The sequence below is a fragment of the Biomphalaria glabrata genome, chromosome 2 (assembly GCF_947242115.1).
Source record: "Biomphalaria glabrata chromosome 2, xgBioGlab47.1, whole genome shotgun sequence".
Lineage (NCBI taxonomy): Eukaryota > Metazoa > Mollusca > Gastropoda > Planorbidae > Biomphalaria > Biomphalaria glabrata.
This window is the reverse complement of record NC_074712.1, coordinates 4,275,419-4,295,640: the sequence shown is the minus strand read 5'-3', so window position 1 is coordinate 4,295,640 and position 20,222 is coordinate 4,275,419. Positions and strand designations below refer to the sequence as shown.

Sequence of the window (20,222 nt, the reverse complement as noted above, 5' to 3'; positions counted from 1 at the left end):
AATTAGCATTAATTATGTGGTTATATTGTATAAAAAAAGATTATTATATTTATAGCTTAATTGACTACTTAAATGCTGGTCAACCATAATCTGTTGGAAGTATTTGAGAAGCAAATTATGGATTTGTATAGAACTTTCATAAAACTGTTTTACCAAAGAGTAGATGCAATTCTATGTAATCAAGTGACATTTACAAAGTAATATATAATAAGATAATTTAAGCTTGAAACACTTGGTAGCCAATGGAGGAAGAAGAAAAATCAGCCAGGTAGAACTCATTGAAAAAGTAAAAGTAAAGTTCCCTTTTCAGAACTTGTGATCTACAGGGCAGATGATGTGAAGGTCATCTGTTTCTTTGGCCAACAGTTAATGAGCAAGGTGTTATGTGACCAGCACAACAACAAACCACCTTTACATTCTCCAACATACATTCTGTACCCATTAGAGTTGGGTGGTCTCAGGGGCATCCTAAAATTCCTGAAATTCCAAATCCCAGCATGCACCGAGATTCGAACCCTGGACCCCAGGTTCAGAAGCCAAGTGCTTAACCTCTCAGCCACCACGCCCCCTGGAACTCATTTAGACACAAATAAATATTTACCTGAACAAACAAACCAGTCCTTTCAGGAACGAATCGACTGTTGATCTCAAAACTGTAGTTGCTTTTTTGGAAAGTTGGCACATGATCATTAATGTCAGTAACATGAATTGTTAGCTGTGCGACTGTCTTGAAGCTGCCACCATCCATAGCAGTGACAGTCAGGGTATATAAAGGTACATCTTCACGATCAATGTCAGCCGTCTGTGTGAAAATGTCTCCTGTATTCGGATTTATTCCAAACCTGAAAAAGAACAGAAAATGTTGGTCATAAAAGAAACTGCATGAAAAATTAATTTAAAAAAGTAAAACATGCAAAGATTTTAAAAATCATTTGCTGTCTTTCCATACTCTTTCACTGTATAGTTTGGTAATAGGTTGACATAGCCTATATTGGTTTGCTGAGTAAGAGGAATATTTGTTGTATTTTTATTTCCTCCCTTTCTTTAATTACATAAAAAAAAAAGAAGAAATACAATTTTTTTAAGCAAGGTACAAAACAATATGTACAGCTGCCTAGTATCCAAGCAAAGCTATCAGTGTGATGGTAAAGAAGCCATGTTTCTGTAAGATCCCAAATGTTTCCAATTCTTACAATTATAATAAAACAAATTAGAAAAAATCTTACTATCCCTATAAACAAAGCCCCATCGAAACCATTCTGGCGCGGTGTGGGGTAATAAGGGGTAATAATGTTTCATTGGGTAGATTGACCTACTTACACTCGCCCCTATAAAAACGTTAACGGATCGGTGTGGGATTTTAGTTATTGGGCCGTTAACGTCTTTCCGCTTTCGTGCCGGTGTGGGATTTCCCCAATCACGCCAGAATCAACATGATAAAATCTTTATTATAAAACAGTTAAAAGTATTATGATGTTTTTTTTATTTAATATAATTTATTTTAATTATAAATTTGGCTTTGTATCACTTTTTAGAGTAATATTATGATTTATTTATTTATCAATTAGGGTTCTATTGGTGAATTGCCCTAACTGGTCTGGTAAAGTTTTACCCTTGCCGGTCCAGTTCTGGAAATCCCTAAACAAAAAAGGCATTTTTTTCCCCCGCTGTACAAACTAAAAAAAAAAACAAAAGAAAACATACAAACAAATGAAAATGAAAAAATAAAAAACACAGATGTTTAATTATATATAGAATCTTTAACCTCAGGAGAACATCTTGGATCTAGATAAAAAAAATTATCTAGATCTACATTTTTCATTTTATGCAGATTTTTTTCGACCAATGAAAAAGAAGTATTCTATTTAGACCTACGTTCTTTTGTTTTAAGCGCGCAAACAAAATAATTAATGAAATCTCGTTCCAGCACTTAATTGTCTCATTGTTCCGGAATACATCGCGCCGATCACATCTCTCCTCGTATTTAATAGCGCTTATACCTAGACAATAGATCTAGACTTAGATTTTTATTACTCAACTTGTGTGTAAAGTACAGGTAAGCCAGTTGCAAAGGCCGAAATATCTTTTAATTTCTTGTAAATATGCCTCACACCAACATTTTATGCAAATTAAATTAGTAATTTAAAGTAAAATAAATTAGTAGGATCTAGCTAGATCTAATTAAATTCAAATCTTTTCTGTTCTCGATCTAGATCTATATAGATCTAGAATTGTGCCTGAGTTAATTTTAAAATATCTAAGATTTTTCTAGACCTAGATTTTTTTAATTATAAGTATTATGGCGATTATTATTTGAATTCAAATTAATGGTCTTGATTGTTTATAATTATCTAGATCTAATAAAAATCTATTCTAGATTCTAGATGTATATTTATAATATTATAGTCTATAGAATAGAATCATCACGTGTTGTGAAGTAGATCTAAATGTAATAAAATGATTTATTGATTCTAGAATCTATATACGCCTAGATCAATTATAAAAAAAAAAAAATAATCTAAGAAAATTAGATCTAAAAAATATAATTCAAATAAAGTATTTAATAAATAAATTTCTAATCTAGATTTAGTTGTGAAATAAACGTTACTTTGGAACTTGATTTAGTGAAATTTAGTCTAAGATTATCTAGAGCCTATTATATATCTAGATTATTCTAGATCTTGATTGAGTTAATCTAGTCACTCAGTTCTTGAAATGTCTAGATGTAGATTTAGATTATAATATAGTTCTAGTTCTAGACTCTTTAATATAGAATAATATAGAATATTCTATAGATTGAAACTAGATTAGATCTATCATCTAGTTCTAGTTTGTTTGTTTTTTTTTTGGTAATACCACTTTAAGTTAAAGAGCTAGGCTACTCAAAAATTTTCACTAACATAAATAAAATAAAAATTGTCTAGACTTAAACTTCTAAAATGCTCACTAAAAAAAGTAAAACAAACTGCTCCTATTGGACTAAACGTCGAAAAATCCAGACAGAAGTTGACTCTCTATTACAAGTTAGACAAAATCGAACTGTCCAGAATTATGCTCAACCAAATTATAGGTCTAATTTATCACCAGAGTCTGTCATTCCTATTATTCCTAATAACATAGACATAGTTGATGACCAATCACAATCTCCTGATATAGCACCTTTGATAGATTTAAATTATTCATTTGAATCAAATGACAATAATGCAAGAAATGTTTCTGCAAATATGCCTAGTTTAGATAGTGATGATCCTGAGAATATTTCTTTTAGTTTTTGCGAAAGCAATGAAAATGGGTCTATGATTGATTTTGATTCTATTTATAATTCATCGGAGTCAGAAGATGATTCAGATTGTAATGATGATTTTAAATTAGTCCTCAAAATGTGGGCGTTAAATAATCAAATAACTCACAATGCTTTAAAAGACTTGCTTTTGGTTTTGAGAAGGTTTACCCATTTTGACTTACCTATAGATCCTCGTACCTTGCTGGGTACAAAAGTAGTAGAAGGCATAAAAGAAAAAACAGGTGGGCTTTATTATCACTTTGGTGTTAGCAATGGCCTAAATCAGCTTTTAAAAGAAAATCCTGAACTAATGGCTTCAAATACAGTTTATCTCCAAATAAATATTGATGGTTTGCCATTGTTTAAGAGTAATTCTTTGCAGTTGTGGCCAATTTTAGGTTTGATTTTGCAGTCTAATGCTCCATATACAGAGCCATTTGTCATAGGTGTATTTTCTGGGAATCAAAAACCAACTGATGTTAATGAGTTTTTAAAAGAATTTGTAGATGAAATGCTAGTTTTATCAAAAGATGGTTTAAATTTTAATGGGCATCATTTAAATGTTACAATAAAAAACTTTATTTGTGACACTCCTGCTCGCTCTTTTGTTAAATGTGTTAAATCTCACAATGGTTACTCTGGTTGTGACAAATGTATTACAGAGGGTACATACATGGAAGGTAGGATGACCTTTCCTGATTTAAAAGCATCCCTCAGAAATGATGTTATGTTTGATGAAAAGCTTGATGAAGAGCATCATAGGGGTGATTCTATTCTTTCTTCTTTAGGATTAGGTATGGTTTCAGCTTTTCCATTAGATTACATGCATTTGATATGTCTTGGTATTATGAAAAAATTGCTTTCATACTGGACAAAAGGGCCACTTAATGTTCGAATAGGGCGTCAGATAAAATGTGCGATAGATGCATCATTATTGTCTTTTGTACCTTATATACCAAAAGAATTTTCGCGAAAGCCAAGGTCCTTGGTAGAATTAGATAGGTGGAAGGCAACTGAGTTAAGATTGTTTTTATTGTATACTGGACCTGTTATTGTTGTAAATTCTTTATCAGAAGAAGTTGTGCACAATTTTTTATTATTTTCTTCAGCAATACATATTCTAGTAAGTCCATCGCTCTGTCAGAAATATGCTGATTATGCTCAACAACTTTTAGTATCATTTATCAGTCATTCTTCTAATCTTTATGGTCCATCATCAGTTGTTTATAATATGCATGCTGTTATTCATTTACCAGAAGATGTAAAACGTTTTGGTTCACTTGATAATTTTTCCGCCTTTCCATTTGAAAACTTTCTTGGCAGGTTAAAACGATTAATTAGAAAACCAAGTTTCCCACTTTCTCAGTTAGTTACTAGATTGTTGGAATTAAAGCATATGCCACATTTTCCTAAATTTGAAACCCCTAGTTTGCATCAGAAATTTGGTCTTAAAAAGGAACATTCTAATGGCCCATTAGTTGCTGGAGAGATGTGTGTTTCCTGTTCTCAGTTTAAACAAGCAACTATCAATAATATTTTGATTGGTATAGGTTTAGCTGACTCTTGTGTACAGATTGAAAAAAAAGTTGTATTAATAAAAAATATAATTTTACATGCAAATAAAGTATATGTAATTTATCAATTTTTTTCAAGCTGTAAAAGTTTTTTCTTATATCCATTAGAATCTTCTCTATTGGATATTTTGGTTGTTTCTGATGTTGACAAACATCTTAATATAGCTAGTGCAGAATCCATAACTTGCAAATATGTAAGACTACCATATCAAAATAAACATGTAGTTTTTCCGTTAAGGCACACTTTGTGCAAATAGAATCAGCATCATGTCAATCATGTCTGATCTGGTAGGCTGTTATAGATCTATAATACTAATAGTAAAAGTTTCATTAAAGAAATAAATTCATACTTCTTGGCTAAATTGTTAGTCTTAAAAACACCTACAATATGCTTCAGAAGGAAATTAATGTAATTTTTTAAGTTTTTGACAGTCAAAATATGTAACTTAAATAATTCTTCTCTGGGTTGCTAATAAATTCTAGACATAAAAAATAATTACACATAGGTATTTTAACTAATAAATTTGTAAACTGAATTTTATGGGTTATGTGGGTACAATAAAGTAAAAATCAATATTATAATATAATCTAATATTTCTTAAGATGTATATATAGAATATTTACATTTTATGTAGAAATAAATTAAGCTAGGAGCAGAAAATGTATGTTGTAACTATACATATTATTAAACACTAATTTAATTATTGTCTAGAATGTGGGCTGTGGCTATTTTCAATGAAACTGAAGAAGTTGAGGCTGTACCCATTGCCTGGCTATCACCATGCCAGACCATTGTGTCATGGCCACCTTTCAAGGCTACAAAGGTTTTGAAATGCATGAAAGAGCAGCAGCCAGCTGACAAAACATGGCCTACCTATCAAGTTAGGATCCTTAGACGCTATGGTAATTATTTAAACGTGTTTTAACTAAGGAACACATTTTATATCAAAGAAATTAAATCTATAGTTTTTAATTACTCAATATTCTAGCATTGATGTTTGTTAGATCTTAAAGGTGAATTTTTTTTTCAGAAAACTTTGAGGAAGCCAAAAAAGGGTCCATTTTGGCACAGGAGACCTCCGACTTAAATGAGGATATTTCTCTTCTACCCTTAGGCAGAGGAGCACGTGTGTAAGTTTTTTTTCAAGTTGTATGACATTTTAATTTTTTAAAAAATTATTTGCAGTAATTTTGTTTTATATAGCCAATATATTTTATATATTCATGTGTGTAAATGTATGTATTTAATTTGTTCCAGGACAAAAAAGAGGACTTACTCAAGTTCTGAGGAAGAAATTCAGCCATTCAAAAAAATGGCTGAGAAAGCTGTCACACAACTACCGGTACCACCAAAGGTTCCCAAAGATTTAGCGTCAGGCGAATCGAGACTTGAAAATGGTTAGTTGTTTTTTTATCATTTAATGAATTTATGTTATAGTTGAGGTGTTAGAACTTCAAAACAACACAAGACACAGATATTTTACAAAGAGAATTAGATGAATTACAGAAATGGGAATCAAATTAGAGCATGTCTTTCCACCCAGAAAAATGTCAGTTGTTAAGAGTAACAAAAAAACTAAAACAAATTAATTCCACTTATCTTATTCATGGCAAACCAGTAACACAGACTAAAAACGCAAAATACCTAGGTGTTATAATAAATGAAAAACTGTCATGGAATCCACATATTGATGAAACTACAAAAAAATCAAACAAAGCATAAGATTTATTAAAAGAAATTTCTATAAATCAAATAAGAACATAAAACTAAAATGTTATTTAACCTTGGTTAGGCCAATAATAGAATATGCATCCTCTGTTTGGGACCCCTCAACTCAAGAAAACATTAAGAAGCTAGAACAGACACAAAATAGAGCAGTGCGATTCATAACAAACGAATATTCATATTTGACTAGAGTAACACCTTTAGTAAAATCACTAAATTTAGAAAGCCTTCAGGACAGAAGGCTCAAAAGTAAAGTAGCAATCATACATAAAACACTGAACCATAATCTTCAAATACAAAAACAAAATTTAATAAAATACTCTGAAAGACACAAAGATAAAGGCACATTCCTCGTCCCATATGCTAGGACAAATTTGTACAAATACTCCTTCTTCCCTAGTGCTATTAGAGCATGGAATGGGTTGCCTGAGCTAGCCAGGAAAACCAGTGACTTGGCAGAATTTAAGTCATTGGTTAATATGCATGACTAAATGCATGACGCGTAGGACGTAATCATCTTCTTTTTTGAAGTAACGTCTGCATTATATAAGAAGAAGAAGATTTCTTATTTTTAAAATGTATTTTCTTTTTCAGAATCAACAATCAATATCTTAAAAACCCTGGTAGAGGTTAAGCACCAGGTGATATCACTCTCTCAACAAGTGGTTGGGTTAGCTGACACTGTCCAGCAACTCAAAGATGTAATTGCACAGCAGGCGAGGGTGATAGCATCACTACAACCTCCACCAGCGGAAGAAAATTTTGATGTGAACCTGCCCCTTTCTAGCATGGAAGAATTTGACTTTCATGAAGAAAAGTTGTCTGATGATATATATAGAAAGTTTTTGGTAGGTAAATCATTTGATTGTCTATTTATAAATGCTAATGAACTAAACTGATAGCCTTTTTGTATAACTTTGAAAAAATTTTGTAGTTGGTTAGTTTACATATTCATAAATGCTAGTTGAATGTACTGTTTTTTTTTTTTTTTAATAACTGGTTTAAAAAATGCTTTTGCAGATAGCAAAATTGTCACATTTTGGTGGCATACATTTAAAGCATACCATTAAAAAAATATTGGACTATATGATGACAACAACACTGCAATGTCAATTCAATTGGGCTGGTAAACCAGGCTGGAAAGGGAATGGAGTGGCTAGAAGAGGATTTCAACATTGCCAACTTTGTTTAGTAATTGCAGGTCAGTGTCACTGTCCTTTATTTTGTCAGTTTATTTGAAAATGTGATGACACTTGTAAAGAATTTTTTTGTTTATTTTCAACATAAATATTATTTTAGGTTACAATTTAAACATTTTATTTGTAAAGTTAATACCTGTATCTCATTAGTGGTAGAAATTAAATGTCATTTTCTCCACATAAAATAGCTGATGACATTCTCTGGGTGGAATCATCATCTTGAGTTCCTCATGGAACATAGGGCCTCAGTAAAAACACACCACTCTTGATTGTCTCTTGCTAGTTTTTTTAAAGGCTCTTTCCTGTCCTATCGGCTTTATCTAGTATACTGCGTCACCATGTTCTTTTTGGTCTTCCTCTATGTCTTGTTCCCTAGTTGTTCCACTGCAAGGCCTGTCTAGCTCTGTTGTAGGTATTTTTTCTAGGGTGTGACCAATTCATCTCCACTTCCACTCTAGGATCTGCACCTCTATAATTTTCTGCCCTCTCATTTCCCAGTTTGTTTTCTTCTTTGTTGTACTAGTGCATTTTAAAGATATTAGGCATCTGTTTTTGTTTCAGATTCTGTTCGACTCACAAAAAACTTGGAAAGAACAACTAACGAAGAGGTATTTTCTTCAATTAAAATTTACTTAAGAAATGCACGTGACAGGCAAGGTGGTCGACGAAGAAGACTGGAGACAGGTATGGCTATTTTATTAAAATCATTTTTATTAGCTTTTGTCAAATAAAATTTAACTTCTTTAGATTACTATATTATATTATTAGATTTATTGACGCTTTAGCTTTAAATTTCCTTGTAAATTCCTTATTGTGAGTAAATGTATATATGCAAAAACAAAATTATCCTAATCTTTTTTTTTTTCAGATGCTGTTGGAGAGATGGTCTGGCATGGCGACAGCCAGGCAATGGGTACAGCGTCAACTTCTTCTGTTTCATTGAAATTAGCCACAGCCCACATTCTAGACAATTATTAAATTAGTGTTTAATAAATATGTATGGTTACAACATTCGTTTTCTGCTCCTAGCATAATTTTTTTAATGACTTTTTTCAACGTTTATAATTAAATTAATTTTTTAAATTTTTACTTTCTGTTGTAGATAAATAATTTTGTAAATATAATTATTACTTTTTTATATGTATAAATATTTTTATTTTTGTGCAAAACATTTTTTTTATTCAGTTATTAAAATTTTAGATTTTCTTTCTTTTTTTTTTTGTACATTTATATTTTATTGTATCCTTGATGATTGTAAGCTTTAAAGCTTTTTTTTTAACTTTATTTTTATTGTCTTAAATTAGAGGTTATGTTCATTAAGCACACTGATATAGGTTTATTTCTATTTTATTATATTAAATACCATTTGTGTCCAAAGTTTTTTTTCTCCTGTATTTTTTTTTTAAATCTCAGTCAAAATTTCTAATTTAATAGTTTGATGAAAATAGTTTTTCTTAAATGAGACATTACTTTTAACATTACATTTTTTTGTCACAGTTATTTTTTGTGTCTCACATACATTTACATTTTTCTTTTTCACTGTTTAATTAAATTTTGTATTAGCTTTATTAAGTTCGAATTTTATAACAAGTTTTATCTGATTCTGGCGTCATCATTTTTAATAATAAATAAATCCTTAAAATGAATTATATTTTATTTTTTATTTCATTTTTATACTTGGTATGAGTGTGAAATACATCAATTCAACCTGTGTTTAGAAAATATATATAAAAAAAAAAATTAACACTACATTGTATGTTTTATAAATGTGCATCAGGACACCTAATAAAACCTTAATTTTAATTACTATTTAATAATTAAAAGTATGGAACAAGTGTTATAAGTGCAGTAAAGCATCAAAGTTTATCCCTAACTAAACCATCCTAACTAAACCATAGGGTCTAATACCAATAATGGCACAATAAGGGTTATCCCCAATTGAGCCCTAATGAATATTTCAATTACTAAACCATTGGGGCCAGCATCGGCATGAAATGGGCCCAATAAGGGTTATCCCCAATTGAGCCTTAATGAATATTTCATTTACTAAACCATTGGGTCCAGTATCGGAACGATATTGGCACAGTAAGGGTTATCCCTAATTGAGCCCTAATAAATATTTCAGTTACTAAACCTTTGGGGCTAGTAACGGGGTCATAACGGCATAATTAACGTTTTCCCCTAATTAAACCCCAATGAAAATCTCAGTTACTAAACCATTGGGGCTAGTATGGGCTTGATTAGGGCGCGATTCTGGAAATCCCCAATGAATCCGGAAGTGGGTTTACCCATACTGGGCCGATATTGGCACGATTAGGGTTGCCCGTATTGGTCCCTTATGGGAACCTAATTGCGCCAATGTGCAAACGGTATGCGCGCCCATTAGGGCGCGATTTGGGCTATTTAGGGCTGCAATTAGGGCAAAGGGGGATAACCCTAATTAAAACTGATACTGGGCCGTAATGGGCATGTTTATAGGGATCCCACAAGCAGGCAGAAGAAAAAAGAAAAAGGTGAATGATGCAAAGCATATTACTGGTTTATTTTAGAGATGCCCAAAAGAAACATTGGTTTAGAACAGAACTAAGTTTTGATTGGACTAATCTCTTTATAAAATGAACTGGAAAAAAACAAAAACAAAGATAAATGAATTAGTAAGTTCCTAAAAATGAAACATCTTACTTGTTGAAGTCATCTGCTATAAAATAACTCAACTGTCCATAAACTCCTAAATCATTATCTTCAGCCTAAAATTTCAGAAAAAAAAATATTACATTAAATAAATCATCTCACAAAATATGGTCAATAAATTTATTGTTGTTAAAAAGATAAATCCTATTTTATACAGCACAATCCTAATGCCGTTACGTTTATTTTACTTTTAAAAAAATTGACCCACAAAAAAAATGTTATGTTTATTTTACTTTTAAAAAAATTTACCCACAAAAAAAAATGTTATGTTTATTTAACTTTAAAAAAAATTGAACTAAAAAAAAATGTTATGTTTATTTTACTTTTAAAAAAATTGACCCACAAAAAAAATATTATGTTTATTTTACTTTTAAAAAAATTGACCCACAAATAAACTATGCTAAGCTTTTAGTTTAAGTCTACATAATCCTTTACTATTTAAATATTTATATTATAAGACTTTGATTAAAAAAAAATATTTCATTAACTTTTAAAAAAAAAAAAATATTTTTTGTAAAAGCCATTAATTACAAAATTTTAAAGTAATTTAGCAAATTCATAAGAGCACAAGAGCCTCTTCTTCCTATATGCAATTAAAGCATGGAATGGAATGGAAGAATCATCCAGGGAAATCAATGACTTAGGAGAGCTTAAGTCTCTAATTAACATGCATGACTACATTGACACATGGAAACCCGTCAGACGTAATTATCTTGTGTTGATAAAGAACATCTGTAATTTATAAGGTAAAATATGCAAATGACATAAAAAAAAGACAACAGATGTCATGCATCCTAAGCCAAAGTTTCATAGAATTCAGTTTTGTAAAAATATTTTTGTTTGCTACTTACTTGAACTTTGTAAACAATTGTATTCTTTGGACTTGACTCAACGAGATTTGCATGGAAAGGTAAACCAATAAATTGTGGAACATTATCGTTCTCATTGATGATCTGCACTGTAATAGTAGCTGTAACACTTTTGATGCCAGTTGAGTTCAGATCAGTGGCAGTAACCTGATGTAATAAGAATATAAAAAAAGAATAAATCTCAAATACGTTATGTAATATGCATGGTATACTTTAAAATTTGAATATTGTGTAGAGAGATACATACAAAGACAATTATTTCCTGACTTCTCTCGTAGTCCAACAAGCTTTCATCTGCAACTCTGATAGTAAAAATAGTTTGTCCTTCGCCCTCTGAAGGAGACAGAGTGAAGCCATGGCTTCCGTGTAGAGAGACGGAGTATTTATTATTTCCAACCTAAAGTTAACCCAAAAAATGTGTGTGAATTATTTGAAAATGTGAATTACATTACATGAACCCTCTGAAATAAATGCATTAAAAAACTTTGATCTGGTTTAAATTATTATCTGTATTTCATTATATCATCTTAAAAATTAGTAAAGTAAAAAGTAAGTAAAATTTTCCTTTTAGACCATGAGGTCTATAGGGAAGATGATATAAAGGTCATCCCCTTCTGTGACTCACAATTAACTACGATGTCATATGGCCACATAACATCCAACTGCCTTTAGTACTAGTCACCAAATGGTAAAAATTTTGTTCCTTTTTCATGTTAAAATTTAGAGCCAAAATAAATTTAAAAAAATAGCATGTTCTACATGTTGAGGTCTACAACATTTAATACTTATAATAGATCTTAACTTAGTATTTAAACTATTCTAGAAATTATATTTACTTTCATAACTAGGTATGGCTTCACAAAACAAGTCTTGTTGAAATATTGCACAGCACAGTTCAAATTTATGAACAGTGTATGCATGAAATTTGTTTAATTTCTTTTAGGATAAACACAATTAAGATACAAGACTGTAAAGTTAATGAGTGCCATTGTGTGAAATGTAATGCATTAATTTAATTTCAAACAAGCAAGTTTGATACATACAGCATCAGAGTCAACCGCAGTTAAGTACAAAACATCTTCTAATTTCAATTCTGTATCCTTCGGCATGTTTTCAGGAATTTTGGCTATAAAGTGGTCTCCTCCAATAAATTTGGGTCCATTGTCATTTTCATCTTCAATAATAATTGACAGGAAAGCTGTTAAAGAAAAAAAACATCAGTTTTGATTTTTACAAAAGAACCTGAAGAGTTTGCAAATATAGTTGGCACATTCTATTTGCAAGGACAAAGTCAGTTTAGTGATCTTTCTTTCCTAGTGCCATTGGAGCAGGAAGTAGATTGCCTGAATCAGCCATGAAATCAAACCACTTAGAAGAGTTTAAGTCTCTAATTAACATGCCTGACTGGATTGACATATAAACTGAAGGAAGTTTTGTCATTACAAGATAAGATACAGACAATAATAATGCAATAACTAGGTTTTACTGCTAGAATGTAAACAGTAATTTGTTCCTGATATTCATCATTGTTCCTGGATCTTCACACTTTGTTGAGTTTCAGTATGGGTCTATTATGTCTTATCATTCCTAGAAAGCTAAGTCCCACAAAATTAAAGCTACTTGGTGTTTAAAAAAAAACAGAACAATCCTATTTTTTTGTTTAACTTCATTATCATTGATGGCATTAAGTACGGTTTGAATTAAATACCAATTAAAAATATCTAGTTTGATTTGATTACATTTTAAAACACATATTTTTTTTTAACAAATCAATAATAATAATACCAAAAATTGTCATTTTTTACAAAGCTTGTAATTCAAAATTTTAAATATTATTGAATAAGATTGCAAGCATTTTATAATTTATACATTTTAAAATACCTAGAAAAGCCAATCTGTTTCCCCTTATCAAGTATTACTAAAATCATTATAATGTAATCTGGGTTTAGAATGTAGAACTTAACCTGTATCGTTTTGTGAATTGCTGATTCCATTGACATCTATTACAAGTAGAGCTAACTGTATTCTTTGAATCATCTCTCGATCCAAAGGCATTAGAGTGTACACTTCACCAGTTGTTTCATTTATATCTAGGTAACTCTGAAAAGAAAACAAACATACACATATGACCAATTGTTACAGTCATTATAGAAGGTCTCAAAACTGACATGCGACATGACAACCTGTTGGCAGTGCAGACAAATAGCTCGTTGCCACATCGTAAAAATCTGTGATTTGGCAATGAGCTATTGGTCTCCAATGCCCAAAGGTTGCAACATGGCAGGTCAGTGTTCAGGCCTTCTATGATAATTGGTCTTGGTATACCCCTTTAATTTGCGAGAATAATATAGACATTTTTAAGGATCATGTCATGTAGTTTCAAACAGAATTCACAACTGCCATGAAGCTTTAATATACATTAAATATATTAATATGTAAATTAATGAAAACTTACTAACAAAAACCAATAAGATAATACAGGGTGGTCACTAGAAAAGAGGAAAATTTGATGGTCAGATGAGATTACGAACGACAAACTCCAAAAGTCCAGACTTAAATGTCGTAGATTACTGTGTTTAGAGCTAATTATTAACAGAGCTTCAGAACTCTCGACATAACTCTATTGATGATTTTAAAACAAGCTTGGAAAAAAGCTTGGAATGACATTACCCTTCAAAAAGCTACACAAGCTAACATCAAGACGCTGCTATGAAGTGCATGGACAACATTTTCAGCATCTATGAGTGTAATATCACATATGCCTTTGAAAAATTTTGTAAAAGTTTTTCTTTATGAAAATAAATAGCTGTTTGACAAATTTTCCATTTTTCTAGAGACCACCCTGTATATCTTGATAAAAATTTTGCATACAGCTGATAAGTATTTTCTTCACAAATATAAATAATATCAACATATTGTCCTAAATTAATAATTTATGGTAAATACAGTATGGTAGATATAATTTACCTTTATATACTTATAGCTAAAGCTTTCTGCCACAGGACTTATCCCTGAGCTTTCTGACCATATGATAAAATAATGCAAGTCTGCAGTAAGATCAGGGTCTGAGGCTGGGTTACTTGCCAGAGTGCCAACAAAGTTTTCCTTAACAAACTCTAACTTTGTATTCTAAAACAAAAAATATAAGACAAGAACAAGAGATATAAACAAACAAGAACACAGAAAGCAATGGCAATGAAATTATATAATCTATACGCACTTTTATGACATCTAAAACACTTTAACTCAGATGGCTATATTTGTGAACACTTTATCTGATCTAAGTGAAATATTTGTGAACACTTTATCTGATCTAAGTGAAATAAGTGCACCCTGAGGCAATTACTATAGCTTTGCAGACAGTTGAAAACAAATTATAAGAAGGAGTACAATCACTATCAGATATTGTTGTCTTTACAGACTCCCAATCCACTCTTCAAGAACTTAACAGCAGCCTCTCAAACAGCCCAAGAGAGTTGACAATACTAATAGTGAAAATATGTCAGATGATGTCAAAATTAAATATCAATATCACATTACAGTGGATCCCTGGACACATTGGCATCATGGGAAATGAAGCGGCAGATAAGCTATCAAAGGCAGGATCATCTATGGAACAACAAGATAGACCTGTTAACTACCTCACCCTAAAAGGTCAATGTTAATCAACAATCACAAAGAGGAGTGGCTCAACAATGGGCATCAGGAAACACAGGCAGAGCCATGTACAAAGAAATGAACATGCCTAACAAACTGGACAGTATTAATTTCCTCACCCGCAAAGAGCAATCTACAATCTTCCAACTAAGGACAGGATACAGGACACACACCTCTGTTAAATTACCATCTCAATAATATAAATCCCACACAACTCCCCCTTGGTAGACACTGCGCCCACCCATATGAATCAGTAAACCATATCCTCTTTGAATGCCCCTTTCTAATCCACTTTAGGGAGACCCTACTATCACTCCAGCCCAACATAACCAACACCCTGTACTGCAGTGCTGAAAAATTGAAGAAAACAGCACACTTTTTCCTTGGCACAGTCTGCAAAAGAGCTAAAGCTCAGCAAAAAGCTGGCTAGAAGAAGAAGAAGAATCTGATCTTATCAATTAGTAATGTTCTATGAGTGTAAAACCTTGACTTTTGCTAAAAAAAAAATCTTGTGATAAGAAGAAATTGTGACAAGAGACAGTGAGGAAAGTTGGCATCAGATAAATGGTAGGTGCAATACCACATATGAAATTTTTTGCCAAACAATGACCTAACTAGAATAAATGTCCGCAAATCAATTTTATGTCAAGCAAGAAATTCAGAGGTATTTAAGCCTATGAGCATGCACCATCAGTGTTTTAATTCATCATTCCTGGCACCTAGTACAATTCATAAACTACATGTTATATCAACAATCCTGCCTCCATGTTTCCAGAAAAAGTACACAAATAAAATAAAGTGAAGAATAAATATTAAATAATAGAATTTATCAATATAGATTTAGATTTTTATTTTTTTCCACTATTTTGAACTACTTTGACCTACTTGTGGTAAGTAATTTACTATAAATCATAAAATCAATGCATCTAAATAAGCAACTGACCCAAATAAATCTTGGTGGCGTGTCATTGGCATCTAGTACTTCTACACGAACTACAACTGTGCTGGTTCTACTTGAGAAGCCGTTGTCAAAGGCAGTCACAATGATGTTGTAGAATTCATTCACTTCCCTGTCCAGTTGGTCTATGACTGTTATCTGTCCAGTCAAAGCATTGATCTCAAAGATTAAAGCACTGGATGCATCCAGCATGTACAGCACTTCATTGTTGCCCGCAGAAGCGTCTTTGTCACTAGCTGTCACTCTGCCCACCCCTGTACCTTAGAAATGTAAAATCATCAACTTTCAGCTTCCACAATAACAAAACAAAACAACAGTAGTAAACTTTAAAAGTATGAAATATCAGTGTTAGGCTTATTTGAAAAGATATATAAAATGTATACATGTTATGCTTATATAAACAAAGAATTAATAGGCTAGGAGGCATGGCGGCTGAGCTGTAAGATGCAAGGCTTCCAAACCAAGGGTCCTGGGTTCGAATCCTGGTGAAGACTAGGAATTTTAATTATGGGATCTTTGGGCACCTCTGAGTCCACTCAGCTCTTAACTGTAGGCCACAGAAACTGATGACCTTTACATCATCTGCCCTATAGACCGCAAGGTCTGAAAGGGGAACTTTACTTTTACATGTTACATATGATAAAATATATACAAAATATAAATACAATGGTGTGCTTTTTTAAATACTTATACAGGCAAATAGAGTATATTTACAGTTTATCCATCATGAAACAATGAGACCACTTTTGTCTTCCAGAAGGTTGAGGGCTTTACATTGCAGTTTTGTGCCTCCTTATATCAGGGTACAATACATTACTCATAAGCACAAGTATAGATTATGCTCATAAATTAACCTTGAAATTTTATTTATTAATAAATTACATTAGAAAATAATTTAATCAAGCTAGCCAGCAAAATGACTTAGAAAAACAAGCAGCAAGGTAAAATGGCTTAGCAAAACAATTAGCAAGGGAAATAATTCAGTAAAGCAGGTAAAAAGGGAAATAAAGGGGAAAAGCGTCAAGAAAACTTGACAAATACTAGACAAATTTCAAAAGTAAAATGAAGCAGGCAAACATTAAAATGTAAGCAGACATATATAATATAGATATTGTATAAAAAGATCATAGCATAAGAAAACAACACTAAAAGCTATGTGACACAAATATACACACACAATGGAAAATTGAATTTCTGAATATAAAGAACCAGATACTTAAATTACACAGATACCATTACTACATATACTATTCTATCTGTATGGGATATTTTCAATATAAAAGAAAATTTCTAAAGGTCTTAATTCTCAGTTTCTCATTCTATTTCTCATTTAAAAAACTGACCAATCCTAATGTAGCCTCAACACTGATTTCAGATTTGACAGAAGATTATCATATGGAAGAAAACAAGTAGACCACAAGGCAGCAGTATGTGATGTTGATGACTTACATCCACGAAGCTAAACTAATCTGGACAACTTCTTTAAAAAGCAAAAAAAAAAAAAAAAAAGCCTGGGCATAACCAAGCATTAGTTGACCTTGAAATACCACACAAACTAATAGTGACCCCAACGACCTCTTCTAAGACTACTAGATAGCTTAATATACCGAAATAGTTAAGGTAGATTTTAAACAGCATTTTTATTCGACAGTTAGAAAATTAAGAAAAAAAGTACAGAAAAAAAAATGCTAATAATCAGCCCACATTAAACTAGAATGTAGAATTAATTACTTAAGTATGAATTTAAAAAATGTACTTTAAAAAGTCCAATAGGATACAATCATACTGAAATATAATATCCTCTTTGACCAAATTTACTTTATTTTGAAATTCCTTAAGTCTTTTTTTTTTTTGTGACTAACCTTTGATTGAGTTTTCAGGTACTGAAAATGAATATGGGTTCAATTCAAAAATGGGACTATTGTCATTGGTATCAAGAACATTAACTCTGATGTGAGAAGTAGCACTCAATGCAGCAAGCCCTTGATCTGTTGCCTGAACTGTTAGATTTAGACTAACAAGCTCTTCATAATCTAATGCTTTCAGTATCATAAGCTCTCCTGTTGAAATGTTCATGTTAAAATATGATGAATAATTGTTGGGCTCTGTATGTATTAATGTATAGTTTACAACGCTGTTGGCTGTTGTTGGATCATCTGCGTCAGTAGCCTGTAACATAATGAATTCATGTATTGTATTATTGTATTATTATAGTATTAATGCCTATTTACCAAGTCAAATTTTATTTATAAACCTAAAACAGCATACAGTTTAAATATTCTATTAACTCTTTCTCTCCTAATTAATGATACCATCGTCTATTTGACCCCATTAAATTTAATTAATTTTTGGTTTCATAAATGTGTATTTGTGTTATATAAAAAAGAGCATGCATTCTATAATTCTATCCCAAAAGTAACATTTTCTGATTACACACAAAAATGTTATTGAAGTTTAATCATAACAGGGTAGAATGTACAATTGTGAAAAATGAACAATTCTGTCAGAACATGGAAAATAATTATAAAGATAAAGAGTTAAATTAAAATGTTACAATCATGGAGAAGAGTGTTTGAAGTTGTTGCTTTTTAATGAGTACACCAATAAAATTTTACTTGGTGCAGCAAATTTACATTCAAGATCTATTTAATTTGTTATTATAGAAGACAGAACAGGATCTACTTTCAAGCCCAAGTGTTGTAGTAGCCACCCAAAGTCAGGAAATAGATTTACAAATGAATTTTTTTTTTTTGTCGGATGTTCATACATGGTAAATAGCTATAAATAGCTTTCGCCATTTTGGTGGTTTGTAGAATATAGGAAAATTAGGAAGTGTTGATAAGGTGTATGTTCTTAAAGGTTTACAATAAATTCTGAGCACTTTTAAGCTCTGTCAATCAATTTTCTAAGCTCCTTCACAGGTAACATAAAGTTAGGAAATAATTGTTATTTGGAAGACAACAACAATCTTTCAATCTTCCTCTTGATATTTTAGACCTTTTTGTTAATGCCAAACAAACTGGACACTATTAACGTCCTCCCCAGCAAAGAGCAATCTACAATATTCCAACTAAGAACTGGACAGACATCTTTAAATTACCACCTTAGCAAAACAAATTCCAAACACCTATCCCTTTGTAGACACTGAGCAGACCCTTACAAAACCGCCCACCCTTATGAAACTATAGAAAAATATCCTCTATGAATGCCCCATCTTAGGCAGACCCTACTACCACTACAGCCCAACACTGTAATACAGTGCTGAGCAACTGAAGAAAACAGCACAGAGCCTCAAAAGAACTTACAGCTCAGCAGCAAAAGCTGGCTAAAAGAAGAAGAAATACCTTTTTGTTAAGGTTTCCTTATATCGCCCCAGCCTATTTCACTATATTGATTTTTCTCCTCTTACCATGTTACTGTATTTTATTGCTGAAAGAATTTAGACAGGATCTTTAAAATCGGCATGGTCGAGAGGCTAAGTACGCTTGAACTTGGTTTGGCTACCTATGAAGGGGGCTTGAGGTTTGACACCCGACTCGAGCAGAGTTGTTTTTACTGAGCGCCTAAAGGCAGCACAGAAAAACCTTCTCCCAGATACCCCTTCCCCCACCAGTCCAAAAATGAGATTGGACCATAGCGCTCTGAGCATGCTATAAGCATGAAAGTAGCGCTATATAAAAGCTATAATTTAATTAAAATTTAAGGTGAAAATCTCCAATGGAATATAGTCTGACTCAAAATAAAACATTTTCAAAATCTATTTCTAAAATGTTTGAACACGTACATGAACATAGAAACCAGTCAAAGATTTGATTTCTTCTTCATTGATGTTATATTCATAAGCAAGATTCAAGAAAACTGGCGTCTCGTCATCAATGTCAGCAACATCAATGGATAGCTGAGCTTGTGCAGTAAAGTTACTGTAATCTTTTGCTAAGACTGTCAAAATATAATTCGCCTTCGTCTCTCTGTCAAGATCATCAACCAATGAGTAAACTTCTCCTGTTGTACTATTGATGGCAAACCTAAACAAGAATTGAAAAATTTAGACACCATAGCAATATGCATTAATTTTTAATTAATGATGCAGCTATTAATTCTAATTTTTGAATGAAAAACAGAGAAATATCTAATTACTTGTTAGCATCATCTGTCAAGAAGTAGCTGATCTGTCCAAACAAGCCTAAATCAGCATCTTGAGCCTAAGTACAAGAAAATATTCAACAAAGTTGTAGTTGAGACCAACAATGTATAAGTTAATCATT

The 20,222-nt window shown here is 31.7% G+C and overlaps 2 protein-coding genes across 3 annotated transcripts in view; one reads left to right on the top strand and one right to left on the bottom strand.

Moving 5' to 3' along the window:
- Positions 1-20,222, bottom strand: part of LOC106063896 (cadherin-23-like) — a 108,960-nt gene that overhangs the window by 30,786 nt on the left and 57,952 nt on the right. The window contains exons 36-46 of the mRNA XM_056022159.1: positions 20,095-20,159; positions 19,742-19,982; positions 17,820-18,126; positions 15,943-16,217; positions 14,310-14,471; positions 13,307-13,442; positions 12,386-12,540; positions 11,590-11,739; positions 11,325-11,489; positions 10,465-10,529; positions 602-842 (exon numbers count right to left, since the gene is read on the bottom strand). Of these exons, the coding sequence (XP_055878134.1) occupies positions 602-842; positions 10,465-10,529; positions 11,325-11,489; positions 11,590-11,739; positions 12,386-12,540; positions 13,307-13,442; positions 14,310-14,471; positions 15,943-16,217; positions 17,820-18,126; positions 19,742-19,982; positions 20,095-20,159 (1,962 nt within the window). The remainder of the gene's footprint in view (positions 1-601; positions 843-10,464; positions 10,530-11,324; positions 11,490-11,589; positions 11,740-12,385; positions 12,541-13,306; positions 13,443-14,309; positions 14,472-15,942; positions 16,218-17,819; positions 18,127-19,741; positions 19,983-20,094; positions 20,160-20,222) is intronic.
- Positions 1,645-9,260, top strand: LOC129924440 (uncharacterized). 2 transcript variants are annotated; one of them, XM_056018805.1, is made up of 8 exons: positions 1,645-2,056; positions 5,570-5,760; positions 5,889-5,988; positions 6,116-6,255; positions 7,178-7,431; positions 7,604-7,784; positions 8,344-8,466; positions 8,651-9,260. In XM_056018805.1, exons 2-8 carry the CDS (start codon positions 5,571-5,573, stop codon positions 8,758-8,760), a joined length of 1,098 nt encoding a protein of 365 aa, XP_055874780.1. In that variant the 5' UTR covers positions 1,645-2,056; position 5,570; the 3' UTR covers positions 8,761-9,260. The 2 variants fall into 2 exon arrangements, with proteins under 2 accessions (XP_055874780.1, XP_055874781.1); XM_056018806.1 differs by lacking the exons at positions 1,645-2,056; positions 8,344-8,466 and having other exon boundaries at positions 5,571-5,760; positions 8,651-8,823.